We start from the raw sequence: 27,656 nt of genomic DNA on the forward strand, positions 1-27,656 counted from the left end.
CTTTTGAGCACATCATGGCATCAGGAAGCCTGATCACGACGAGATCACCAGAAGAACGTCACGGGTAGTTGGTATTATTCTACGAAGTAGTCCCTAGCTAGGTACATCGACGCAATACGACCTGAGTCCGCCAAAAATTGGCATCCTTGGACTGTAAATCTCAAATTAAAGAGCAGGGAGATGCAGACCGTTCTATGCCAGTGTCGTTGTTAGACAACTAAGGCGGGGGTAGTATGCCTCACTGGCATTCACTGAAAGAGAGCTTTTCAGTCCTGACTGCAAGATCACATGCGGCCAGGTCAGATTGCTCACCCGACTGACATGATACATTATCGAAATCTCCAATATCCAGGCGTTTATCTCTCATCGCAACATTGTCGTAACCTATAGTGTCAGCCAGCAGACTGTGCAGCGTAGGCATTAGGTTGATAAGTACCTTTCAGAATACCCTTCGCCTTACACACTTTTTGAAACCTCAGGAATGACATTTTCCTGATGATGCAGTCGGCGGGAATCCAAAATCGCGCGACCCAATGGGTGTCGGTGATATAATTAGCCCTATTGGAGCTGTTCCCTCTATATTGGAACCCATGTCGATTTGCTATCGTCGTTGTTGGTTCATTCTGTATTCGTGTGGCCGATAATAGTCTAGCATCAATGATGAAAACCTCCGCGGAGTTTATCGCTCGCACATAGTTCAAAATTCGCCATGGGCTCTCACTCATGGAAATATATGGTGACTCGAATTGTTCGCATTTCCCATTGACATGATGCCAGAAGTCCTGTTCCGAAGGCTTGTCGAAATCCCGCTCTCGAAGCCATCTCGGGCAGCAAAACCCCACGTCACTGTCATAGAAGGTATAGGATTCGGGACCATGGGCTCGGAAGAACAGACGCGGCTCTTCAGGGTAGCGTGCGTTTTCCACCTGCTGCAGACGTACAACATCACCCAATTGCTTCAAGCTTCCAATCATTATCTTGTTGGCGAATTGAAAAGAAGTGGCTGACTCAAGTCGTGCTCTCAGAACTACTTCTTCGTCACTACTGTCCGGCCGTTTCCGAGGTAGGGCTTTGTTATCTGAAGGAGAGCTGATAGGGGTTCTCAACTCATTGGATGATGGGTCGTAGACGCAGTTGAGAAAATGCAGACAGAAAATCAAAGCATCTCTCCTCTCAAGGACACGTCGAAGGTCCCTGCTCAGATGATCGAGCAGTCTGCGAAGATTGTTGATCTTTTCTAATCGGGCCTTTCCACGCTGTTGTTCCTCGGCATCATCCAGCAATCCGACAAATCGTCGCCTGGATCGCTGGTAGCAAAGATCATAGACATCACGATTGAAAGGAACGTCCGCCATCTTTGAACTGAAATGTCTAGACTTTCTGTGTCTCTTCTTTGAAAGATTTCGTATGGTTTAAGGGTTGGAAAGAACCCAGAGCCGGCTTCCGATTGTTAATTTGTCGAAGTTCTTCCGGCTGTTGTTGGGCTCTTGGGTGCCAAAGGCGGGGAATCGATCATGGTTTGATGCATCAATGTGGCCCAGCTGAGAGGCAAGAGCACGTGCGAGCACAAGTACATAAGCAAATACCAAAGTTCTCACTTAGCTGAGAGAAGGGCTATGTATCGAGCAAACTCCATCCTGACCAACCCTCCATTCATCTGCCAACGTTATCTACCCAGCGACCCTATTTTCTACACCACGCAATTCTCATAGTCTTGTCTCTCTTGCAACAACATGCACGTAGTTTTGTTTTCGATCACTCTACAGTTGGGGAATGGTGGCAAGGTATGATCTAAAAAAAGAATTGTAAGTCGAAGCCGGCCATTGCTAGGTTTGTAATTGAGAGTGTACACTGGCATAATCTGCAGGATTCTCTCCCTCGTTTCGCGTTGCCTGCTGAGTAAGATGATGATGTCATCAAAATGGCAGGCTGTGAGTGGTCAACGGGGCTGCCGAACAGTTACTCCATATCCCGTCCGTAGGACCACGAAGCTGAAAATCAACGTCAACTGATACTCCGCCGCCGGTCCGTGTCTGAGCGCTCCGAGGGCGTCGCGTAACTTTTGATCCGTTATCTCCACCCGTGTCTCCGATTCACGATATCTTTGCGATGGACACTCCTTGACATGGCACCGTGATGCCCAAAATTGTGCGCGGGGAGGATTCCACGTCAGCACACTCAACACAACAAGCGCGCTTCATGAGGCTTTTTTATTGCCGTGATCCTACCTACCTAGGTGGTTATGGCCTCCCGAGGGAACGAAGGCAGAAGCCGGGCGGCCAAGGTTGGCCACCGGAAGTCCCGGAATGGGTGTCTAAAGTGCAAATCACGTCGAGTCAAGTGTGACGAGAGACGACCAACTTGCGGCAACTGCAATCGTCTGCAGATGGACTGCTCGTGGCCCAGCCCACCTCAGGACCATGGCCAGCAAGCACAGTTATTGCCAACGCCTTCTCCTGGCAATCAACAGCACCTTTCGCCTTCGGCCGTCAGCAACAGCACGTCTCCTGCATCGCACACGCCTGAGCACGTCGCTGTTTCCCCAAACTGGCCACGTTGGCCAAGCAATGAGAACATCTTCACAAAGTCCAGCTTTCAGTTAAACAACTCCAACGACCTGGATTTGCCCGAGTCCAAAGCTCGACGCCTGATGGAGCACCGTCTGATGCAGAATTGGTATCTTGTTGCCCACAATCCCTTTCCGCTGAGCCCAGCCCCCGAATGGCGAGACATATGGGCTAAGACTATGCCCGCGATGGCCCTGAAGCATGAGAATATTCTCTTTGGCATCTCGGCTCTCTCAGCCACAAACCTTCTCCGCTCGGAACCCGAGGACAAGGATATCTACACGGCTCGCGAGAGCTACTTTATTGCCGCACTTCACGCCCAGCGAGAGGAGGTCGCGAAGCTGACTGTCGATACCGCAGAGGTCGTGTGCTTTGGCGCGCTGCTCATCTCCATCGCGGCGTTTGCGATGCTGCAGGAACGCACCCTGACCCCTTACCAGCCACCAATGGACTGGCTGCAAGTTGGCCGCGGCGCCGGCATCGTCATCCGGCAGAGCATCCAGACCATCTTCACGCTCTCCCAGGAGGCCGACCACCCCGCCCTGATGAACGCAGCCAATACTTACCCCTACTTCGGTCGTGACCATACCTATTTCAGCCCTGAGCATCGCGTAAACTTCCACGGCGTGCTCACGCAGCATCTTCACTCCGGCGACGACTGGGGTGACGAGGAGACACGAGAAGCCTACGAGAAGACATTGAGTTACGTCGGCAGCATCCAGAGTGGTCTCAACCATGGCGAGCCTGTATACGCCATCACGAGGCGGATCCAAGCATTTCCACTGCTGATCCCGGCCAAATACATTGAATTGCTGTCCTTGCAGCGTCCGCGGGCGCTGGTGGTATTGGCACATTTCTGGGCGACAATCGCCCAGGTGCACAATGTTTGGTGGCTGGGTGATGAGCCGTTCATGGGCGAGGAGTCTACCGCAAAGAGGGAGATCCGTGCTATTAGCGGGGTCCTACCGCGGAAATGGCTGACCACCATGGTCTGGCCCATGGATATGGTGGACTTGAAGATCTCAAGCTACAGTGGGGATGCAAGTCTTTCTTACTAACCTCGCCTTGGTGGATGATATATCGGAAATCTTGACGCACTAAGGCCTGAACAACATCATTGATCTGAAAGACGAGGCAGCACTTGATGCGTTACTCAGCAGTCATTCGTTCCACAGCTGGTCGACTGATGGCCGCGTTGCAGCTGTTCCTGAGGACTTGTGTTGTCATGATGGTACCCAGATTCCAGCGACGTGGCTGACATAGAGTCCGCCCTCATGTTCTTCAAATTTCGAAACAGATGCCGATAATCCTGCCGAGCCTTGCCTCACCCATTCGCTACAGGTGCATTGCCCCTTGGCGTTCCATCGAATATTTTCGAACATCCCTTGGGAGCATTGGTCATGTATCCATGGAATTAGCCGTGTTTGATTTCCGTGCCTTTAACGAGAATGACACTAGATTGATGTTCTCAGAGGCTAGACACTACAGTGTTTTGATTTGGGATAACGAGCTTAATGCGCGAGACATCTCATCGTGTTTTTAAACGCTGTTGGACCTGGCTCTGTCAAGCTGATCATCTTTCCCTGGTTAAGTCTAAATTAAGCTAGTTACGTCCTGTGTTGGTAGAAGAAATAAGACTAGGAGGAAATACCTGACCTAGTAGTCGTGGATCGCAAGCTATGCTTTCGACCCCGTCAGGTGTCTGGGTTGTGGTGGCAGTCCAGAAGACCAAGTTGTACGAGTATTAGGTTCATATGTTATGATTAAGCACTGTATTTCATGTGTATTATCAAGTCCATAGCAAAATCACTAGCATTTCCTTCCAGTTGTACATTTGCAATATACAGTATTCCTGAACGGCATTCGCCGGATACGGTTGCAGAGGTACAGATCACAGAATATCAGCACATAACTCATTCAGGTACCAGGCTTTTTCAACATCGGGTGATTAAAGATCATGAATGCAGGTGACTACGTTGTTAGGGTCAACAACCAAGCCCCTACTCCTTCTCCCGCTCAGCTTTCATTTTCATATCCTCTTCCTCGTTCTTGGGCACCGTGACGAACGTGGGCACTGTCACAGCATTCAGCTTACGGAAAGCCTGCGTAAGATTGTCAGCACAAAGTCTTCCACAGACTTAAAGCATTTACGCAAAGTGGCCCCTACCAGGAAAGGCGACCACCAGCTGAACGTGCAGAAAGCCCACCAGGCGAAATCGCCACCGGTCCGGACAGCCCAGCGCACGGCGGCGAACGGGCTGAGGGACCATTTTCGAGGATCAACACTCACATCACTGATAGCGCCGGAGGGCAGGTCCCCGTTCCACCGGTCCTCCACCTTGTCGATCTTGCCGTCCTGGCCGACGTGGATTCGCACGACCGAGTTCATGACCTTCTCCTGGTTGATGCCCTTCACAACGTACTTGTTGCTCATGTCCATCTCGATGGGATTGCCCGCCGACTTGACGTTGTGCGACTGCAGTTGGATGGGCTTGAACAGTGCCGGGAGGCCGTAGAATTGTGCCGTGTACTTGGCGTAGCCGGCTGCGACGGTGATGTTGTCTGTGAAGGTGGCGTCCTTGTTCCACAAGCTGAAGTGCTTGAGCGTTGGGTTGCCCTCGAAAAGCTGTTGCAAGGTGTCAGTAAAACGTCCTTTAGAAGAATATAACCGGCTAGAATGATATGACGAACATCAAGGACAGATCCAACAATCACTTTCTGCTGTTCGGAGAGATTCACACCAGGTGCAGATTCAATGTTTGTCCTCTTGATCCCAATGGATGAGAATGAAGGAGCGTTGGCATCTGCTGTGGCCTGAGCCTGCGCCGTTCCTGATGGGGTTCCTGTAGACATGGTTCGTAATGAGAATGGAATATTCGTAGGTCTGGCTGCGCTTATACTTGAAGATCGTATTGAACGAAGGAGTAGAGATGATGGTCTGGGCGGCATGACACGATTATTGTTGTTTAAGCGAGCAGTTGCAACTTCACCGGAGAGTAGACGGTGGATGGATGCTGTAATAGAATCAGCTCAGAGTGTTGGACAAAATATCAAAATGGAAGATGTCATCTTACAGTGCAAGGGACGTGTCGTCACGGCTACGGATGCGGCTTAGACAAATTGACGTCAATGACAAGGAAGCACCAGTTTACGCTGAGCTTCCAGACGCCACATGGACAGGTTACAGCGTTGCAGTAAGCGCGTGTTAGCCGCTGTCGGTGCGGCACAGCTGACATATCCAATCACGAGAGCGGCAGCGGGCCATTGAGACAACACATCAACATGTCTGTTACATACTGGACAAGATTGATTCATCACAATCAAAACAATATCTGAAATTACTGCCAAAGAACCTAGCAGCGTCCAATTCTTCACGCTAATCCCGTCCACCACTCATGGTGTCCGCCCATCCCTCCCTGCCTGGGTTACAGCCGCCCTGTATGACCCTGGCAGAATTCCACACGGGAGCGATCCCGCGACCCACATGAGGGTAAAACGTAGCGTCAGCGCCGTCGAACTGTCCACTCCTCTTTACTTGGGATACCGTATATAGAATTTCGGGGACCCTAGATGGGTTTCCTCAGATTGTGCAAGCCTTTCTGTGCTGGTGAAAAGCCATTCCTGTCCACAGCTCCCGGCTCCCGCCACCTCACCACGCAGCCGCCGGGTGCAGGACAGGCACAAATTTACAACACAACGGCGATCCTATGATCCACATGGATGCAAAAATGAATCGACACCAGCAAGATTTGAACTTGCGCCTCCGAAGAGATCAGATATCTGTGAAAGAGTTCGAGTCTGACGCCTTAACCGCTCGGCCATAGTGCCTAGGACGATGATCCCTGTCAATGCTGATGTTGTTTCATAATACAATCTCAATTCTATCGATACCTTCGGGAAGATTCAATCGATGGTGATTTAGTTCATTGCCTTCAGCCACTGCGCTGTAAAAGAATCATTGATATGGCCAGCCTACAGCTGTTTTTTAGGCGCAGCGTTCACTTCAGCTTCGTCTGCTATTAGCACCAATTGGATAAGACATGAGGGTCTGCGTGCGCAAGCCTGGCAGGGATTGTCTACTAACTGTCTGCATTGAACTTGAGTTCCAGTGACAATACTCCAGCTGCGTAATACGCAATGACACAAGCATAGCATAGTCACTAATTCTAGGATGAATTCGCATGTTATTGTAATAGAGTGACCCGTTATAGACTAAATTGTTGCGCAATAACGTGTGATGGCGGTGTACCCATGTATGTCTTCTCAGTCCCCTACTATACACACCAACCTAGTGACCGTCGAAGCTTCGGGGCCCCTGTGAGCTGTATGTAGCTGTGATAGTGCTTGCATGTGGATATCACAATGTGTAGATCACGAAATCTTGGCTGGCTACAATCACATCTTCTCTCGCCCGACCATCCAAAGCTCCCTGAACCTGGACCCTTCCATTTCGATCAATTCCGAAGGCCGCCCCGTCTCCACGATACTGCCTGCATCCATCATGACGACAGTGTCAAACTCCAAGACCATTTCCAGTCGGTGACTGACCATGATGACCGTATAAGCCTCGAATTCCTCCCGGATAATCTTCTGCATCGCCTTGTCTGTTTCGTGGTCAACACCGGAGCTGAACTCGTCAAGAAGGAGAACGCCGCGTTGCATCGCGCCAATGTCTCCATGGTTGTTTGTGTGCTCTTCCGCTCTGATTTTGTGCCTCAAGAGAGCACGTGCGAGACTAAAAAGCTGCTTTTGCCCTTGCGACAGCATATCAACGGCCATTCCGCCCGTGAGACCTCCTTGCTCCTCGACCAAGCTCCATAGTCCGACAGAATTCAAGACGGCCCGGCAATCAGCGTCTGAAGATACTCCGAATGGGTCCAAATTCATCTTAAAGGAGGTTCCATCGGGAAGGAAAACCACTTCCTGCGGAATAGTGAGGACCCGTTCGCGAAGGGTTGTGCGATCGACCAGGGAGAGAACTATATCATCCATCGAGATGTTTTCAGCACAGCTGGGAAGTGGATCCAGAAGCCGAAGAAGCAGCGATATGATCGATGACTTGCCGCTTCCACTGCGGCCGCATATGGCGACTTTCTCGCCGGGGCGTATGTCAAGCTTTAGACCTCTCAATGCCAGGGACGGAGAATCTTTACTGGCGTTTCCGCTGCCTGAATTCTCATCTCCTGGAGTATTGAAAATAGATACCCCTGGTGATTGCTCGCCAATAGCCCTAGCAATAGATTTCTGCTTAGAAGTAGACCAGCACTCAAGTATTGGTGCTTACTTACTCGTACGTGGCTGAGACACCGTCCAACTTAATTGTACCTTGTGGCCAAAGTGTTGCTGGTATTAAGGTCTCGTTCTCAGAGCCCTCTGGCTTAATTTTTTCGCTGAAGTTCTTCAATCTAGAGACAGCACCGATGGAAGTCTCGAGAAGCGTGTACATGGTGATGACGTACATCAAACCCTCAGCGAAGCTCATCAGCGTCACGAGACTGGCGCCGGTGAAGGCCGTGTTCGATCCCAGCTGCGTCGCAAGGGTGACAACTGCGATGGCAAGAAGCGCGACTATGAGTCGGAGTATAAAGCCCAGCCAGCGCTGGATGATGGCCAGGAGGTAGGCTGGTCTCTGTGATGTATCAAGGTACACCTGATTCATGCGGGTGTTTTCCGGAACCCACCCAAAGGCACGGATAGTGGCTATTCCCTTGGTTGTATCGATAAAATGAGAGCTGTAAACTTTTAGAAATTTGCTTCAGAGATGTCATTATTCAGTCAATGAGGACGCGACCTACTAGAGTGGGCTCTTTGCTTCCAGGTCTAACAGCCGCAATTGCCGGGAAGTGCGCAAGTAGAACTTCTGTATGCCATATAGAATGGCGAGGAGGAATGGATAAGTGACCGCAAGATATGGTGAAGAAGTAGCGATTACAGCAGCCTGACCCAGAGATGAGAAAATATCTAATATGCATTAGTCTCCTGCTACGTAAGCCCGAAGCGGTGGAGGGAAGCTTTTATGAAAGACCAATGGGAATGCGTAGCGGGTGAAGGGTTATACTGACAGAGGGACAGATTCGTCAGTGCCATCGGGAGCCTCCCGTCAACCAAGGTCATGTCCTGAGAGAAGAGATTGGTGATTGAGCCTGTGTCAGTCCTAGCGAAAAACCTGAGGGGTGCCGAGATAACAGTGTTCAACGCGTCCTGATGCAGCCTAGAGCCAGATTGGTGGACCATGGTTCTGAAGCAAGTCATGCTCATAATTAGGAGAGAAATTGGTGTGCAGACCTGGAAGAGGGCGTAGAGGCCGAGATAGAAGGCATTTGAGTGAGCGGGATGTTGAGATGTAATATCGTCAGACCAGAACGTTAGCCAGACAGTCGGGAAACTGTAAAAGAACCCCCAAGCAAGGGCTGACAGAAGAAATACTGTTTGAGCCGAGATTCCGATGCGAGAAAAGTAGTGCCGGTAGACCTGCACATCGCCAAACATACGGCTGAGCTCCTCTTCTTCTGATTCCTTTCCGCTACTTAAAGCGGTCACGGCAGTGGGTTTCGACTCCTCTCCCCGCGTCTTAGCATCTGTTGGGAGACCAATTCCGTCATCAGATTTGCGATTGACTCTGTCTTCCACTTTGAGGCTGTAAACGTAGCCCTGGTTGGCCACCAACTCCTGGAATGTACCCTGTTCCGAAATTGTCCCTTTCTCATTCAGGGCGATGATGTGATCAGCAAAGGGTAGGTACCTCACGGAATGGGTGCACAACACCACTGTTGCTTTTCTACGTCGTAGAATGCCGTCGGCGGAAAACACTTTTCTGAATACGTGGTCTTCTGTATCGGCATCTAACCCTCTTAGAACGTCATCGCAGATCACGATGGCAGTGTTCTGATACAGTGCCCTTGCGAGACAAACTCGTTGTTTCTGGCCACCACTCAAGGCGATGCCATCAGTGCCGATTTGGGTTTGATCTCCTTGAGGGAGTAGGACGTCCAGATCGTGACGCAGCATCGAGGCTTCAACGACCTCGTCGTATCTCTGTTGCTCGAAAGAAGAGAAACCGATGATGTTGTCTCTAATAGTAGCGTTTGACAAGTAAGGGCTCTGGTCACAATATCCTACCCGAGCTGAACCAGGCGCGAAGCCAGTTTGCGTTGTTCCACATGCCACAGGAATCTCGCCAAGAAGCGCTTTGCACAGAGTTGATTTCCCAGAGGCAACTGGTCCAACGATAATAGTCAGTGCTGCATCCGGTATTTTGAGGTCGATGCTTGCAAGGACACGTCGGTCTGACTGCCACCCAAAAGACCCGCCTGATATCTCGATTGCGGGTGTAGTGGCCAGTGTAGTTTCATTCTGTCTTTTCTGGCTGCAACTTGCCGATGATTTTTCTGCTTCTTCAGTCGCTGAATATGTCCCAGCTCTGAAGTCTCGACGCTCATCGCTCTCCAAAAATACCTGAATTCGGTCCAGGCATGTGAAGGCAGCCATCAGAGTTGGGATTGACTGAAACAGGACAGACAACGGTGTAGCCAGTAGAACGATATAAGACATGGACGTAAAAATAGTTGTAACACCAAGTGTGCGTGATGCGAATGCAAATGCCATGACAGGCGAAATGCAGAGAGGTGTAACACCCAGGGTTGCCGTAAAGGACAAAATCAGCCTGAATCGTGCCCCGGCTTTCAGTTCATCAATCCGCATACGCTGGATTAGTTTACCCACAGGCGCGGCGAGACCTGCCATTTTTAGATTCTTCATCTGTCCAATAACGGTAGATGTAAGTCCGACTCTCTTCTGAATCTGCTCCATCCAAAGCTTTTGACGTGGCCCGGTGAGTCTGGCCAGAAAGGTTGAGCACGCTGCGCAAGCTCCAACAACGATTAAGGGAGCGAGAAAGGCCAATCCGATTTGTTGCGAGAGGAGCCAGCAGGCAATGGCTACCTGCGCCGAGTTGGCCCAGAGCTCGTGGACGTTCAGGAATCCTGCGATTATGCGCTCGATGTCGCCGCTCATCAGCGTGAGCGCTGAATTGTCAGCTGCAGGTAGGCCAACTTCCGTAGTCTTCCTGTAGATTGCTGCGACTAATGCTCCTCGGGCCATGTACATTGCACGCTCCTGATAGTACCAATAGAGCGCAAATGTTATGGCGATTCCAAGATAAATGAGGATCGTTGCTCCGATGAGGCCATACCCAACATTCTTAGAGGGCTCTGGCTCTTCTAAGTAGCTCAGAAGTGCGTTGATAAGAAATGACTGGCAAAACTGGAAGGCAGCCATTGCTGCTCGCGGGAAAACCGGCAATAAAATTGGAATAGCAAGGGTTTTCGTCAGTGCTCGAGCAAGTCTGTATTTCCCTTGTCGGCTCGCAGATCCAGAAACCTGCCAGTGACGGTTCAGTCTCTGGTTCAGTGTCTCAGCACACATTGCTGGGTCCAAGGGATAGAGGTCGCCGACTTTCAGAACCTTGGAATATCCGGACAAGAAGAGGCGATTCAGCCAGATGAAGGCACCTAGTCCAAATAAGCCGCTTGTCTCTTCTGGGCTGTGCTCTTTGGTGTCCCAACGTATCCATCTTGACTTATGCTGCGACTCCAGAAGGAGAGAAACCGCCTTGACCACTACGCTGGATGTAAACACGCTTGAAAACGTGACTGCGATGTGATTCCTTGACGCTAACCACAAAGTCCGGACTTGGGCAATATCAAGGAGCAGCGTTAGGGCGAGATAGAAGCTGAGCAAAATTGAGGGCCGTGGTGATTTTTCATGCTCCAGAAAGGAGAGGGGAATCAGACACAGACCCGACACAAAAGCCATGGCCGAGGAAGAGACAAAGTATGCTTCATATGTACCAGCTTTCACAACGCTCAACACCAGGAGAGACAACTGGAGAACAGAAAGCAAACTGGTGATGCCCTGATGACTCGGCACATAGGTTAGCTGGGGCCTCTTGCAGACTAGAATGTCTGAGAAAGGCGAGACACGTACCAATTTCGCGAAACGCAGCAGCGCGCCATCTACGAGCACATTTCGACGTCGCAGTAAAACGATTCGAGGGACAGATGCAACAATAAACAATCTGGAACTTCGAAGTCAATACAGGCTAATCCTTGCCTGAGCGGACTAGGCAAAATAAAATGTGACCAACGCGGAGGGTATCAACGAGAACACGATTTTCTCAAATTTAATCGTAAAATCGAAGTCGCCGCGGCAGCCTGCAGCGACAGGCTCGATTGCCCCGTCATTTCGACAGCCAGAGAAATCCATGACGCGATGCAAGTTGCAAAATCTGGGTAGTGGATCTCAAGCCACCCTTTATTTCTCGGTGCAGAATCTGACCAGCACGACGCGTCACACGCAACCCTCTTGGACGTTCCAACACAGCTTCAGAGCAGCGTGCAGCGCAGGAATCGCAGCCCTGATAATCACAGGACAGAAACAAGCGTGAGCCACCTTCAAGCACAACAAAACTCGTGATTGCTCGCTGTTTGTCCCACTGAGCTTCATATACAGCGTGTTGCGTCTACAGCAGTTTCGAAGCAGTCAAAGTGAGTTGAACGACGTGAAAAAGGGGTGAAAGGAGCAAAAGGCTTCCCCAAAACATTAACCAACAGGATTCAAATGCTGCGGGACTATTGGTCAGCCACTCAATCGGGTTTAAGAATTGCAACCGAGTTTCCTGAAGAAGTTAGCATATATCGAAGTTGCTTATCAAGAACCATGTCCGCGGATTAGAGGCGGAGCTGATGAATGCCGTCGAACGCCGAAGTAGATGATGAGGCAGGTGTTTGAGTAGGCAGAGGTCACGCTACGGTCTTTCAGTCTGAAACTCCAGTATCAGTCTTGTATGAGGATAGTTCGATGAAGTGAATATGAGTGTCTATAGATGCCCTTGCTCGTACTCTAGGACAGTCAAATATGTCGAGCAAACCACACCGGTCCCGAAGAAAACTACATTTTCTAGTCATAAAGATAACACATTCCACCGGCTTGGGTATTGATGACTTGCGCTACTGAGACGTCTTCATCCAAGCCGGCGAGCCTAATAATTCCATCATCTGATGATTCCGATTCCTCGAGGTATTCGCTCAGTTCTGTTTTCGAATGCGACTTTTGCCAGTGAAACCACAATCTATCCAGTTGTCCATGATGCAGGAAAGAGATCGGGTCTGCAGTAATTAAGTAAGTTATCTACCCAATTCATTTAGCAAGAGAAGGCCCTACCATATTGCGCTGTGAAACTATAGAAGTCGCCCCTGATTCCATTTGGGAGCACGTTGTGCAGAGTGTTGTATAACTGCAGGAAGAAGTCACGGTAGGTCTCCGCTATCATGATCTTCTCTACGGAAGCCGGGCTCAGGTCTGCATGGGGCCCAGAAAAATTGGTGAAGCCGCGCGACAGGCAATGAGGTTGATCATGACGCCCATCTGTACAGATAAGTCAGCCTCTACAATGTTTCGCCGTCCGTACAATGATTGTTGAGGAGATTGATAACGTTCCAATTAGCAGTCCCTCTGTGGCTGGGTATTGTCCCAGCACAGGTGCCCAGAAGCAAAAGAAAAAATTGCTCTTACAGAATAATGGGCGGAAGTCTTTGAATGGTCCCGCTGTAAGGCAATGTCCACCGCCAACCCCTTCAGGGGCGCTCGGGTCTCCGTCACCGCCGAAACCAAGCTTCTTGGAAAAGATGGGTGAATTGGGGAGGTCTTCCCAGTCAAGGGTCCAATCCCAGTACCTGTAGACCATCAATAATAGGACAAGAGAGAATTCGAACTGGTCGTGCTGCTCATGAGAAGGTACTCACGGGAGTGCACCTTTGTATCCGCATCTGCTCCTGAGATATTGTTCGTAGACAAAGATGTAGCGCCTATGCCACGTCAAGAACGATGCGCTACCATGAGCTGCGAGGTTCAATCAGCCACCTCGCATATGAAAAAAAGGATAGAATCTAGCATTTCATTTGAGACATGTAAACAATTACTCACTATGATGAGCGGCCTGGTTATGTGCCCATGGAAAGTCGTCGTAGATCGTTCCATTGTCTCTCAAGACGGATGTAGTCGAAGCAAGACAAGTAACAGCTTTTAGGTACGATGATTTCTCATGTTCGGAAAGACTCCGCCACTCCCTTCTGAAGTAAGGGTCTGCGCATGTGGCTGAATACAGGGCGAGTTGACCATCCGATGATGTGTTGGCTCGGAAAATGGTCGTGCAAAGTGCATAGAAGCCTGTGCCGGCTAGAGTAAACAGAAACAGCCTACAGATGGCAATCCACAAGGTAAAGCTAAAGTTGCGATTCCGCGGCACGGTTTTTGGCTCTATGTTGGTATTTTCGACAACGGGCAAGAGTTCATACTTTTGATGGTCCGAGAATTTGAAAAACGGCATATTCATGTCTTGGGAAGAAACACACGCAACGAAGAACTTCCGGACGAACAGAGCACTGCATCAGTGAAATGCTAGAAGAGCAAGGTAGCACTCAATAGCTCAAGAACAATTATCAGGGAGCCGGATAGCAGCTCTGGAACAGGAGAACCAGAGACCCACCAACGTACCAGGTCTCAACACCCTAGCACCCTATAGTACGGGATGGGATACTGTATGGTAAGTGGCCTTCGCTACGCTACATCTTTGGAATTCGTATAAAGTATTCGAAACTTGTTCCCTGAAAAAGATACATGCTCCAACCTGGATGAATCTCTCCTGTCCCGGAGTAACCAACTATCCGGGATTCAGGACTGCAGACGTAAGCGGTGTTGATCCCTGCGAGGATGACGAATGACAGAAGCTTTCCTTTCACCCGTTCGATCTAGCTTTAATTAGAAGGTAGAATCATGAAATGGTTTACGCCGCATGCAAGGTCTCCAAAAACGATTCTGAACCCACTGATCGGCAGAGACTAGCAGCGAAGTGCTGCTCCGGACAGACATATGCATACAGGAGACTTGCACTCCTCTGGACAGGAATGGTTTGCACTTGGCAACAACTCGCAGCATGATCTCGACTTTTATGCTGGCAACTTGACCGCTACCTTACGTGTGGATCGAAGGAATGCAAAAACCTTGCTTGGCATAGCCGTTGTCCCGATATCAAGACTTATTGTGTAGGTTGTCCAATTTTGGTTCTCCGAGACCTTCATCGAGCGAGTTGAAGGGAACTAGGCAGCAGCAGCCTTTTTAGAGACTCTCCAAACACGAGAGTTAATCTTTTATCAGTATTTTTCTCAACGCAAAATTTGATCCTATGGCTTCGTTTAATCATGAGGCAGAAGGCTTCCTTGCCTCTCGGAACTCGTACGATGAACGCGACATTGAATCAACAAAGGAAGAAGGACCCGATGGTTTTGTTTGCTCCAGGTGTGAATTGAGAAGTCCTCGTTGGGGAATTAACATCATAGCCTTCCTAAGTGTTTTGGCCTTGAGTCTCATTTCTTTCACAATTGGACACTCTACTGCTCCACGAGCATCCAATAACAACTCATCAGGAGCATACTGTGAGATCACCAGCAGCATGAAAAGAAGCCCGTGTTAATGGAAGAATAAGACTGATGAGATCAAGCGCCGGCTTCGAAGGTACTCAAACCAAGGACTGAAGTTTTCCAAGCGTTTCATACCAAGTATATGGGCACCCCGGGCCCAGAGGTAGACGGTGCTTGGACAGCCCTTCTCCAATGTTTGTTGGCCCCATCTGTCACTCATCCGGATCTTATCAATGACACATGTCAGACTCAAATTTGCGATTCTCGGAATCAGAGATAGAGGCCATCTCGCCAGACCGCAAATATCAGACTGTTCAGCTTCCTGACGGTGGTTATTTCGGGATGTTGCACGCCTACCATGAGCTACACTGCCTGGTAAGTGATATTGGAATCGGACCTTCATGCTTCAATTTGAATACTCGCAGTCATCTAACCACATAAATACTACAGAAACACTTGCGCAAGTACCTTTACGCGGAACACTACTTCCCAGATGAGCTATCAGCAAAGCAGATCGAAGACAGGAGGCTTCACCTTGAGCACTGCGTTGACACTTTGCGCCAGGGCGTAATGTGTCGCGCAGATGTGCAACCAAGGACCATGCGCTGGCTCGACACGGAACCTATCCCAGGAGCAAACGTCACTAGCCCTCATAATTGCAACAGTTGGGAAGCACTTGATGACTGGGCTAGTCAGAGAAGCATCGATCGCATTTTTGAGCCTGGGTACCTGAAGCACCCTACCTTTGGTGATGTTTACTCTTCAGAGGGAACGGAAGCGCTCACTTCGATCGGACTGGCGTTTGAGACTGAACAACAATCATGAATATGACCAAATCTCGTCGTATGGGTAACTTCGTTGTAAATCATTTCAGAGTTCTGCCCAAAGGCTTGGACTGTTCAGTGTACCATTCAAAGCGTGGGTTTGCTAGTGTCGCCTAGCACACTTGATGCTCTCATTCAGACTCATGTGGACGATATCGACTTACTCGTCGACTATGTTATATTGTCCGAACAATCTATTGGAAGTTGAATTATAGACTTTCTGCCATTGTTAAAATTGAAGACAGATACGAACAATAGCTATCTACTTCTGCCGGCCCAAACCATAGAAGTAAATTCTTCTCGTAATTGCTGGCTTTCAACTCATGGTATGGCCAGTGAGTAAAGTTTGTTGGTCATTGGATGAATGAAGTGTCAAGCACGGAGAATGAAGATCCACAATGGCCATGTCCGCCCCTCGTGGTTTGTGAGTGGTAACGTGACAACAACATGGTGTGCCGGTATACCCCACAATCCCTGGGGAAGGAGGGGGACAGGATTCCAAAAGGGTAAAAATTGGGTCTGACGCAAGTCTTGACATGGATCTTTGTGTCGAACGCTACACAGCCTGCGCTGTCATCTGGAATCCGTAAGCACATGAGACTACACCTGTGTGTTGGTGCTAGGATCCTGTCCTCAAGCCAAACAAAATGGTTACCTCAAGGAGTAATGCCACATGACCTCCACTACTGTGTGAGTGCTCATGGCTTCCAGATAGTTGTGGAGTCCTCTAATAGGTCTTAAGGCCATTATGTACAAGCCAGGTCAGAAGCATGGTCAGACGCAGCGTCAGATAGACATCATTAGAGAAGTGGCAAGAAACGTAGCTAAGAAAACTGACATCTCATCAATGTCGAAGTGGGAACGCAAGGGTTGATGCCGATCTTGAATCAACTTACCTGATCATCGACAGAGAAGGAAGGTCTCAATGACAGACAGTGGTGATGATTCTCATCAGCCGTCATAGGTACTTTGACAAAGAGGCACAGCTCCATCTGCGGAGAGCCTTGAAAGGAGGAATACAAACAATTGAACAACTCCACCGGGAGTTTCGGAATAGGATTCGAAATCAAAGGGTAGCCAATAGCACTACGTGCACATAATGTTGGTGACTGGTCATATGCAAACGCTCTGTAATGCAAAATCCCACTTAGTCTACAAAAGAACCTTGGATAATCTCAATGTGCAGATCTCTTACTGTAGCAGATTTATCCTCCTGGAAGTGCGGGGAGCTTTAGACTAACTACTCCGACGTCTTGGCAGATCCTTGAGACCAAGACCAATTACGTCCACAGGTTTGTTCATGAGTTCATCAAGAGCAAGGCTGCGATTTTTATCCATACCAAAAATGACTAGGCGGGTTTTGATGAGCACTTGGTATATTGGGATGGAAACTGATCTCAAGTCAGCCAACGAGCTACGCCGTGGATGGAAGCTGCTCTCGTATATAAATCGGGTTGTTGCACAATATTTGTCTTTCGCATCCAATATCTTGCTCACTCACACTTTCTAATACAAAAAGAAAATATCAGTGAAAATCTGTCGATTTGTTCAGAGTCTACCTTCACAGTCACCGCGACAAAATGCGTTTCACAAACCTCACTGGACTTCTTGTTGCTCTTTACACTGCTGGTTCTCTGGCAGTCGGTGAGTTCTTTACGCGAGTCAAATAAGAATTTTAGACCTAACAAATTGGTACAGCAATTCCGCGCAGTGAGAGTAGCGACGCAGATGCGGCCTATGTCGAAGTAGTCCGACGTGGCGATGCCACTGACGCTGATGCCGCATATGTCGAGGTAGTCCGTCGCGCCGATGCTAGTGATGCAGACGCTGCCTATGTTGAGGTCGTCCGTCGTGCAGACGCGAGCGACGCAGATGCTGCCTACGTTGAGGTAGTGCGCCGCGGAGATGCCAGCGACGCGGACGCGGCCTATGTCGAAGTGGTCCGTCGCGGAAAAGCCAGCGATGCCGATGCGGCTTACGTTGAAGTTGTCTAAGATAATTAAAACTGCTTCGCACGAAGGGATGGATCTGCAGACTTCATGACGGCTGGAGAAAGGACTTCTATGTACCGCTGTAATGACCCAGTTCTTCGCATAACATAGGCAAATATGAACAAACCCATCACTTCAACACATCAACCCCACGCTTGTCTATATCTCGTATTTCAATTCTCTAGGTAACGGGAACTCAAGTCCTGGCGATGATAATACGTTATTGTAAGACGCACATGTTTCTACACATTCAACTCCCGGAGGCGAAAATGATATGCGTTCAACGATTACAAATTTATGTAGGCAGAGTTTTCGCCGACTATTTTGTTCTCGTATACTTCGATTTGTGTTCTGACAGGGGATTTCATCTCGGGAAAAGGTCATTATGCCTTCTTCGTGAGAATACGAAATTTCAAGCAAACTCTTCGATGCCATCCGCCTTCTCGTAGGCTATTCTTGCCCGGTTTCCCATTCATCTGCTTCGCCCCATGGCCGCCTAACAGGCTTCCAACAGTTTCCACTGCCTGATGAGGTTGGCGACTTTTACCGGAATTAGTAGTAATACTGCAATCATGATCGACAAACCCACCCAAGGGCGCAGAGACTATCCAGGCATCTTTGCTCAAGACAGCCGGGTTTCCTGCTCACCGCTTCCTGCCCTGATGCGGCGTAAATCCATCACATTGCCGTGATATCCAATGCATTGACAGAAGTTGGCCACAAAGGTAGTCGTGGTCTCGGGTCACATGCTCTGACATGCATTAGTTCTCTTATTCCTTCAAGCCTTGCGTGGGGAGAGGAGGAGCGGCGCTAATGCCTGGGAATGTAGCCACCATTCGATATGATGCAACGGAAGTTCAATTCGCCTCTGACAGCAACGGACAATTAATTGACGCCGATGCAGAGAAGTAAGCGCGTCACGAATCCTTCGAGTCTAGGCATATCACTGATCGAGACGATATACGAGGAGGCCTTGCCAACACAGCTCAAAGCCCCGCGTCTACGTAATTCGAGCCACACTGGACACGTGCAGCGCAAAGTCTACATGATGTACATAACATATCGGGTGTGTAACTGAGACTTCCTTCTCCTCTTATGCGACATGTGAGGGGCGCAGCGCAGTTCGGCTCGCGCGTGCAGATGGATTGACCATTACCCTGGCGGTCGGCAAGACCGGCATGACCATGACAGATATCCACTGCGGCGTGCTAATCGAGTTGATTAACAATCCCATCAATACCGACGCAATCGGTTCGCTTGAGAAGATTGGGGGTTCAACTTCGTCCCAAGTCATGCATCTTCCCCATAGCTCATCCCCGATCGACTCATCTCAATTTCAGAGTCTCCTCCTGACGGACGAGCGAACCTCTATCTAACATCACTGTGTCTCAATCTGTTTTCCTTGAGAATTGGCGAGATGGGTCTCCTGGATCGTCTCGCCTGGTCTAGGTCAGACCCTGCCTACGACTCAATTGCCTCTGATGAGGTCAAGCTCAGCTTGGAAGCAGGTTCACAACCATCACACAATCCTCTCCTCCTTGAACATGGGCACAAGAACTACTCCGCCCATAAACACTGGCGTTCTGCGATTCAATACACCCTCTTGTCCATTCTGACCGTTTTACTTTGCGTCGTGTCGACAGCATATTTCCGACTAGCATCGCGAACAGCCTCTGTCCAGCCTCTCCACTGTGGCGAAACTGTGACCGAGGCCGAAGCAGCTGGTTGCTCATTCGACATGCTATCTAAGGCTTGGTTACATCCGGAGTGCCCGCGTTTCGGAGAGCAAGAGTACATCGACGCATCCGAGGACCTGCTCAACGCCAGCAGCTGGTCTTACTGGCTTGACCCGGAAGGGTCAACTGAATTAAGCCCATTTCAGCTCTCGCAAATCGTTGAGAACAAACCTGGTAAGAGGTGGGCTTGGGCGGGAACAGACAGAGAGCACATTGCACATTGTACATATATTATTATACGGTTGGCTGAGGCTTATAACAAAGGAACTAGGGTGGATGGTTTGACGTCAAACTTTCCGCACACGAAGCATTGTGCTCTGATGATGATGAGGAAAGCGATGTATGCACCTGATTTGGACAAGATTGTTACGCGCGGAGACGTTATTATGGGCTCATGTTAAGATTAAGTTATCCAATACGATTTGTTGGTTATCATCTTGAAGGCCCGAGACGAGAAAAGCGCAGACCTCCCTATCAGTGCTGGTGGATAGTCGAGTGCAGATTGGTCTAGAGTGTACAGCACGTCCAACTTTCCTCAACATATAACAGAAGGTATGCGTGAAATCTATTCGCGAAATATTATGCGTTAGTGCTTTGCAAAAACGGAAAACAAACTCTTGACTCTGATCAAGACTGTGAAGGCTGGTCATTATGGTTGCTTCTGTAGAAGGGGCAAAGGTGCCTTTGATGCTACGCCCAGTGGAGGGTAATGGTGTCAAGAAGATTTATACACTGGTGGGAAGCGCGTTTGTTCGTGATCTCATTAACGGCGAGGCCTTGGACAAGACAGACGCTGGAAAGTTGATAGAAAGTCTGGTCTTATTACAGTAATATTATTGACTATGGTGATATACCGTCGCGAGGAGGCTTAGGGCCTTTAAGTAGATATAATAATCAGAACCATTGAATACCAACAAGACAATATGTTATAAATTACAATTTATTTATATAATCAATGATATAATAAGACATTTCAAATCAACTTGTAGTTTGCTGTTCCATTAAGAATTTCTTTGGTCATGTTCACCGACAAGCTCCCGTCACTCTCAAGACCCAGGCGGGATGTCCCATTCTCAGCTTTCAACTTCCGGATGGCAGCCAGGCGTGACAGCGTGGCCGCTCTGGTGTTGGACTTGGTGAACCAGTGATCCCAGGTGCAGTACGCCCACCTCGTCCTGTAGGCATCCATGTCGTCGCACGAGTAGAAGGTCTTGTCCGCGTCCTTGTAGCACTCGGCGTAGTCGAACTCGGAGCAGATAACGTTGCCGAGCCACTCGCCGCCGTCGAGGCCGAGCCACTCGGACTGCGAGCCCACCTGGAATACGAACTTGCAGTCCGACGCCCCGAAGAAGTTGTGCACCTCCATGCTCGCCGGGTAAGTCGGGTAGGTGTGGTCCGCGCCCTCCCAGTCCGGGTTGTAGCACTTCGAGTTGTCCCGAAGGTACGCGTCCACGCCCTGGGACTCGTCGTCCTCGTGCCCGACCCACACGTACTCCAAGCTCTGGTCATCCAGCGTCACTGCCATGTTGAACATGTCCCACCGCGCGGAGCGGGACGGGACACGGGGCTGGTTCGATGGCGACGATTGTGGTATAGAGGTCGCTGACTGTGGTGTAGTGGTCGCCGGCTGTGGCGCCGACGTGGTCGTGGGGTGGAGCTTGGGGTCTGAGTAGTCTGGCGGCTTCCCCGTGGGGTTCGGCTGGCAGTAGTACCCCGAACAGAGTTGTCCACAGTTGCTGCTGCATGTTGGCGAGGGTGTTCCGGGTGCCCACGTGATGGGGCTGGGTCTCAGGCCATTGCCACCGCCTGAAGAGCCGGAGCCCGTGCTGGCTCCGGGGGAGGGCAGTATGCATGCCTTTCTCTTCTGCTTGTCCTCGATGCCGCCACAATCCCTCAGCTCTTCGGGACAGAGAGGCTTCCCGTTAGCATCTTGCAACAGGCCATTCATGAGACATGATTCGCCTTTGATCTGGCCATTCCAGGCAAAAGGTTGCGGATCCCCCTTTGCCCTTACTCCCCCGTACTTGACCTCGGGGTCGTTAATATCCAGCTCCCTTTGAAGAATCTTCATCACCAGCAGTTCTGTCATAGTAGATGCGTCTTCGAAGGGTTCAGCCCAAGGAGACGCCAATCCACGATAGTAGGCAATCAAGCCCGCTACGATAGGTGCCGCAAAAGAGGTGCCGCTGACGAAATCGTAGGGGTATCCTTCCGGGTCGTTAATCGTGGGTACCATGACGTCCATCCCTGGAGCATGGACGATATTGTCCGACGCTTCTTCATCAGAACGGAAAACCTCACTGAAATAGGCATGCCTACCGTTCCCATCGGTAGCGCCCACCACTATCAGGTTCTCGATTTTTGGAGAATAGATAGCAGCAACGTCCCCCCGAATCAGTCGCTGCGGCAAGCCGTCATCGCAACGTACCCCCTTAGCTGCCTTGTTGCCTGCACTTGTAACAATCGAAACCCCAAGCTTCTGTAATTCTTGGAATAGGTATGCTGTCAACCCGCGTTAGTTAAGTCAGACGGAAAGAGGTCGTCGGAATGCCTTCGTCCACTGGTCCTCAACGACGTGGAGCCTTGGGCACCTGCGCCACGGAGCCAAGTTCCGGGCGAATAGAGAGACTAATCCGAAGGCCAAGATAAAAGGTGTGTCGACTTACCCATAGTGTCTACGAAATGCGGCGTCACCAAGGGCACCTCAATCGACGCCGACAGGTTGATGATGGACTTGCCCTGCCTCCCCTTTTTCTTCACGTCATCAAGAATCGAAATGAAAGCCGCGAGGTACTTTTCGTTGCAATGGTTCCAGATCTGGGCTATACTGTCTCCAGTTTCAACGAGGATGACCTTGGCGCCAGGCGCAATGCCGAAGTCCGCGCTCGCGGCGCAAGCAGCCACCTCGGTGCCATGTTCCACCTTCCTCTGAGCAGGGGGTCCAAAATCGGGCATTTCTAACACTTCGAAACTGGATTTGAGGCCCTAGAGGGAACATGGTCCTCGTTAGCATGGACTGGAAAGTAAAGTTATACGGGAGTAGGAGACAGCCACTCACCACACTCGCTTGATCTATCGCCTCTTCCATGATATAAATGTACTGCCCGGTGCCTGGGTCATCACCTTCGAAATAATATCGATGCTGTCTGATGCCGTTCTTCTGGAACGTGTAATCCGTGTCGCCTAACCAGTCTGCATCAGGCGGGGTCGAGACTTGTGACATTTGCCATACACCACTTTCGTCAGTACCTCGAGTCCATAGTTTATTCTGGATCCGTTGTGTCAGGATTGTCCGGTTTGAAGATCCAACCGAGTCCTCAACAGTATCTTGAGCTTGTAGCGAAGGGTTAGCCAGTAATTGCTGCTTTTGATATTCAAGATAGTCGAAGGCCGTGGCCACCTTTCGATGTTCCCAAAAACGTTAGTAGTGTGACAATGCGACTGAAGGACGTTGTCTCCGCAATTGAATGTGGCGGGGGAAAATAATGAAGACTGCACCAAATATAATGCAAATCTCTTACCTGGCTCATCTGCTCCAGCTCCAGCCGAAGGGACTCGGGACATTCATTCAAGTGAAGGAAAGGCGTGTATCCCCCGCTGATGGCATCTGTTCCGAAGCGGTTATAGCTCACGCCGCGCTCCCCCAGCAGCGCTACGACGGGTGCCACGTCGGCGTCGGACCATTTTCCAGTTCTCATATAGACAATAACATCAGCTGTGGGGTCGTCACACTCGCCAGCCTGCCGGGGATCAATCGTCGGTTCCGCTGAGACCGTGCTGGTTGCCGAGGCTGAGTTTGTTCTTGGGGTCTGCTGGCGCTTGGCTGGTGGGTTCGAGCACACTGCTGTCGCGGTAGCTGAGTCGTAGTCGCTGACGTCGCATCCGTAGACGGTCTCGCAAGTCGACATGACGCTCGTGGCGGTGGTCCTCGTCACTTCGCCAGCTGCGGAGAGCCCGTAGGAGGTGGTCGTGGAACATATTGAGGCCGAAACAGTCTTACAATCTGGCTCGTCAGAGAAGGTGGGATACCCGTTTGTCCCTATGCTGATACACCGAGCGAATATTGGTTAGCTTATGGGCCCAACCTGCGCAGTGCTGTGCAAGAACCGGAGAGCAACTAACGTTATCTTCGGCCAAGGGGGCAATGGCTTTGGAAAGTCCCAGCCATCCATATCAAAGTAGCTTCGGGGTGGTGGGCCTCTGATATGTTGTCAGCGTGATTGATTGACTATACACGGAGAAGGAAGAAGGGCAATTAGAGGACATAGATCTGGCTGAAAAGCTGCACTCACGGTCCGATCACTCCCTCGGGCAAATTTATTTTCCAGCCACCGATTATATCAGTGCACAGCTGGGATTGTCAAAATCAATTAGCACACACAGTGTCTTGGCGATGTAGACGGAGGTGTAAGCATGGCTTACGGTAACATAGAACGACTTACATTCATGAACCAAACATTGCAAGGAAATCTGATAGATTTTCTGGAAGCATCTTCGACAGGCTCAATCTTCTTGACCTTGTCGGTGACAGGAGTCACAATACCGGGTGGCCACGTTTTCCAAACTGGGAGCACGCCACCCGTGGATGTGGTAGTAGATGCGGGAGGTCCAGTCGTCGTTTCATCAGTTGGGTCGGGATTCTGTACACTGGTTGCTGTTTGTACCGGATCACCAGGATCAACAAAAGGCCAAGGGGGTAAGGTGACGCTACGAGTGGTAACCGTGCTAGTGCCGTCGGTGACTATCGTGACCGGGTATCCTATAGGTGGGAACACGATGCTTGGGGTTGGTTGGAAGGAGAAACCGTTGTGGGCGTCCGTGGTGATCTCGACGTTCGAGAACGGGATCTCTGTTGTTGTGATTGGAGGAGGTAAAATTGTGATGGTAGTGACACTGACAGTGTAGATAGTCGATGCGCCGGACGTTGTTGGGACCGCAACCTCTAGAGAGGTGGTATAAGGACCAAGTGATATCGTTGTGGGGCTCCCGAGAGCACTCGGTGGAAGCACCAAGACGCAGGGGGCGTCGCATTGCGCGGTGTGAGATACATAGACATCTCTGCCGATGTATGCGGTCTCCGCCCCGGATTGGGACTGGACACATGATCCCGGTGGACAGTAACCCCTGCTACAGGCAAAATTGCAGAGGCCATCATACAGGAACTTGTCTTTGCCTTCAGCAGCTGACCCCCCAGCGTGTATTTGGGCTGGGGGCTCATGCAAAGCACCTTGATCTGTGCATTTACACTGTTGATTGTAGGTTTCCAATTAGAGATGGCAGTCCGCATGCAGGGAAAGGCTCCCGAGTGAGTGACTTACAGAGTGAATAGGACAGTATCCAAAATTGCATGCATAGCTGCACAGCCCCTCCAGGTCGCCCGAGCCGGTCCCCCGAATGCAAGCAGGAGGGTCAAATGGAGAGGATGTTGGGATGAAGAGAGTGGAATTCGTGGTCGAGCAGTATTGCTCGGGGCAGTATCCGTAATTGCAAGCATACTCGCAGAGACCGCTGTAGTCGGCGCTCTTACCCACGGCCGGGTAGCCGACCGTTCCGAATCCTGGTGTGTTCTTTTCGATTGGGAGATCGGCTTGAGGTCCCAATTTGGTGCAGTAGCACGCACCAATAGGACAGTAGCTGTATTGACAGGTGAACTCACAGAGTTCGCTGAAACCGGTTGCACCAGTCCCTTCCACGCACACCTGCTCGGAGATGTTGAGGGACGGTGTGGCGTGGATGGCGCCTCCGGTCTGACTGCCAACCCACGCGTTCCAATTAGTAAGGCCATTCTGACCCGTCGCCCTCGTACATGAGGTGGTGATACTCTCGCCTTTGAACAGTAGGTCTCCAACCTTGATTTCGACAGTTCCGGTGTGGCTGCCGTAGGCGACGCTCCCGTGATAGATCCCCACCGGGTCAGATGGAGTATGAGTCCACGTTGCGCCGAGGTCTGCTCCACCGACTGTGACAGTTACCGCTTGGGCGCTCGCAAGTAGTGCAGAGTAGAAGATCTTATCTTGCACAACCGCCGATGGTGTGAATTCCACTTGCAGCTGGCTGGCGGTGTTGCCTGTGGTATCACCATCTTGACAGCCAGCCGTCTTCGGAGTGAGACGATACCACGCTGTGATTGCTTCTTCAGTCACGGTGGCTATGCCATTTTTACTGTGGAAGGCGATTAGCACATTTTCCGTTATGTCGGCGACGAATCAGCAAGACTTAGCGTGCTGTGAAACCTACTATGTATCGATGACAAACGGAAGAAGTTGTCGCCAACCATCGTGTGGCATATCCTTGGCGAAGTTGAAGGGCCCCTTGCCGACGCTGAAAGCATCGAATCCATCGTCATGTAATGGCCCTATGTAATGGGATTCTCCATAATCATTCCAAGAGATGATCTCGATGAATTCAGGTTGTACCCAAATCGCTTCTTCCCAGCGGTCGTACCATAGGTCGCTAGAACTGTCAGGTATTTGGTGAACACCGGGGAGAATTGTCTTGAATTGGAACTTACTCTCCTCGCCACAGCCAATTCTTATTATAGCCGGGCAGATTAGTGTAGAACCAAGGCGATACGGGCATCTGGTGCACGAAAGTATCAGTGTCCACCAACGCGTGCAGAGGCGCGACCGGTCGTAACGTGTCAACTTACCATGTAAGGCAAAGCTGTTCCAGTATCATTGAGGTATTGCAGGTAAGAAGCATCAGTGTACCTGCATTAGTGTCTTGCATCAGCTAGGTGTTCGGCACTCCAGATGCACAAGGAAGCGCGGCTGAGTGTATCCGACATGTTTTTATGTCTGAGACAAGATTCTTTGGAAGACAAGTAAAATATTCACGTACGTGTTTGAGTCTCGATCCCCCCAGGGCCATGCTGCCCAGCTGAAGAGACCATCTGGGACTCCAGGTACGAGAGCAAGAGCAGCTTTGGCACCCTCTGATGACCAATCGGGAACAAAGAAGCAGTCTGTGGCCGATTTGATCGCCACCCAGTCTGCAGCGTTGAGTGGGCCCTCGAATGTGGATACAAAAGGCTTTCCATTGTGTCGGTAGTAGGCCGGGCTTGCTGCGTATTTGTTGATATAGGAGATCACATCCGATTTGTCAAAAGGCCCATTGCCAGCGTAGTCGAAGGAGAAGAACAGCTTGAAGCCAACAGACGCCGCGGCACCAAATGCCAAGTCGAGGCTTGCAGACGTGGAAGGCTCACTAGCAGCGATGTTGAGTGCAAAGGCGTCGATGTGAGCACTTTGGGCCAGGGCTATGTCAGACTCCCACTGTTCTGTGCTCCATGTTGGAACATTTCCAACCTGTAGATCCGATTAGCACCACGTCTGTTTGGACATCTTCCAGGACTCGGAGGAACCTCTACCATAAAATGAGCAAACACAGCCTTCGCGGATGCTTCGGCAGAAGCAATAAGCACGAGGAGCCCTGAGAGCTTCATTGCGGCTCTATGTAGGCGTGTGTCTCGTGACAATCCGTGGTGTCGTGGCTTGCTTCTTGTGTTCCAGCTGTACGAGAGGCATCCAGGTGATATATATATATATATCCATATTTGACTTGTTCATGTAGTGTATCAAGACATTTCCATTTGACTAGCCTCGACCAACAGCCGCTTACTCCTATCCAACAATCCTGGTACCTCACCAGCCAGACAACACTACCAACAAGCACGAAGGATCGAGCTGCGGGTATGCTTTAAAATTACATGAGAAACACCATGTCTGAATGCCACGATACCCTCGGAGAGCCTTCCTGAGTCTGGCCCAGTGGCAAATGTCAGGCAGCCCACGTCTCCGTGCAGCAGGACTATGGTAATCTCCCAGCTCAGAGACTAGTGAATGGTGGCAGGATCAAACGAAAAAAAGCCCAACCAACATGTGCATTAGATTTTCGCTCAACTTCCGAACATGGGTTCTCACGCCATAGCCTGGCTGCAAAGTGTTTGCCCGTACAATCTCCTGATTGTGGACGCGGAGGTTCGGTGAGTCTAGACACTTGTTCGGCAAGAGTCATGAGCAACGGACACATCTAGTAGACGAATGCTACCTTCCTAAGTAGA

At 50.4% G+C, this 27,656-nt stretch overlaps 8 protein-coding genes across 8 annotated transcripts; 4 read left to right on the forward strand and 4 right to left on the reverse strand.

The window, feature by feature from the left end:
* Positions 1-392: 392 nt before the first annotated feature.
* Positions 393-1,355, reverse strand: J7T55_012354 (uncharacterized protein; the record flags this gene model as incomplete). The annotated part of the gene is made up of 1 exon (XM_053137232.1): positions 393-1,355. The coding sequence occupies one exon, from the start codon at positions 1,353-1,355 to the stop codon at positions 393-395; it is 963 nt and encodes a 320-aa protein (XP_053000153.1).
* Positions 1,356-2,242: 887 nt separating this feature from the next.
* On the forward strand, positions 2,243-3,625 carry J7T55_012355 (uncharacterized protein; the record flags this gene model as incomplete). The annotated part of the gene is made up of 1 exon (XM_053137233.1): positions 2,243-3,625. The coding sequence occupies one exon, from the start codon at positions 2,243-2,245 to the stop codon at positions 3,623-3,625; it is 1,383 nt and encodes a 460-aa protein (XP_053000154.1).
* Positions 3,626-4,567: 942 nt separating this feature from the next.
* On the reverse strand, positions 4,568-5,420 carry J7T55_012356 (uncharacterized protein; the record flags this gene model as incomplete). The annotated part of the gene is made up of 3 exons (XM_053137234.1): positions 4,568-4,669; positions 4,735-5,193; positions 5,259-5,420. 3 exons carry the CDS (start codon positions 5,418-5,420, stop codon positions 4,568-4,570), a joined length of 723 nt encoding a protein of 240 aa, XP_053000155.1.
* Positions 5,421-6,962: 1,542 nt separating this feature from the next.
* On the reverse strand, positions 6,963-13,953 carry J7T55_012357 (uncharacterized protein; the record flags this gene model as incomplete). The annotated part of the gene is made up of 10 exons (XM_053137235.1): positions 6,963-7,797; positions 7,856-8,299; positions 8,363-8,528; positions 8,630-11,480; positions 11,553-11,581; positions 12,551-12,658; positions 12,789-12,992; positions 13,140-13,300; positions 13,370-13,466; positions 13,551-13,953. 10 exons carry the CDS (start codon positions 13,951-13,953, stop codon positions 6,963-6,965), a joined length of 5,298 nt encoding a protein of 1,765 aa, XP_053000156.1.
* Positions 13,954-15,283: 1,330 nt separating this feature from the next.
* Positions 15,284-15,868, forward strand: J7T55_012358 (uncharacterized protein; the record flags this gene model as incomplete). The annotated part of the gene is made up of 2 exons (XM_053137236.1): positions 15,284-15,418; positions 15,494-15,868. The coding sequence occupies 2 exons, from the start codon at positions 15,284-15,286 to the stop codon at positions 15,866-15,868; spliced, it is 510 nt and encodes a 169-aa protein (XP_053000157.1).
* Positions 15,869-17,447: 1,579 nt separating this feature from the next.
* On the forward strand, positions 17,448-17,861 carry J7T55_012359 (uncharacterized protein; the record flags this gene model as incomplete). Its single annotated transcript, XM_053137237.1, has 2 exons — positions 17,448-17,511; positions 17,566-17,861. The coding sequence occupies 2 exons, from the start codon at positions 17,448-17,450 to the stop codon at positions 17,859-17,861; spliced, it is 360 nt and encodes a 119-aa protein (XP_053000158.1).
* An 895-nt stretch (positions 17,862-18,756) lies between these two features.
* Positions 18,757-19,234, forward strand: J7T55_012360 (uncharacterized protein; the record flags this gene model as incomplete). The annotated part of the gene is made up of 2 exons (XM_053137238.1): positions 18,757-18,908; positions 18,976-19,234. 2 exons carry the CDS (start codon positions 18,757-18,759, stop codon positions 19,232-19,234), a joined length of 411 nt encoding a protein of 136 aa, XP_053000159.1.
* A 1,333-nt stretch (positions 19,235-20,567) lies between these two features.
* Positions 20,568-27,038, reverse strand: J7T55_012362 (uncharacterized protein; the record flags this gene model as incomplete). Its single annotated transcript, XM_053137239.1, has 14 exons — positions 20,568-22,096; positions 22,261-22,579; positions 22,653-22,994; positions 23,116-23,638; positions 23,717-23,794; positions 23,887-23,945; positions 24,037-24,687; positions 24,913-25,181; positions 25,251-25,756; positions 25,832-26,047; positions 26,106-26,173; positions 26,244-26,304; positions 26,435-26,901; positions 26,964-27,038. The coding sequence occupies 14 exons, from the start codon at positions 27,036-27,038 to the stop codon at positions 20,568-20,570; spliced, it is 5,163 nt and encodes a 1,720-aa protein (XP_053000160.1).
* Between the last annotated feature and the right edge of the window lie 618 nt (positions 27,039-27,656).

This window comes from Diaporthe amygdali (genome assembly GCF_026229845.1).
Source record: "Diaporthe amygdali strain CAA958 chromosome Unknown NODE_2_length_3802984_cov_64_841326, whole genome shotgun sequence".
Classification (NCBI taxonomy): Eukaryota; Fungi; Ascomycota; class Sordariomycetes; order Diaporthales; family Diaporthaceae; genus Diaporthe; species Diaporthe amygdali.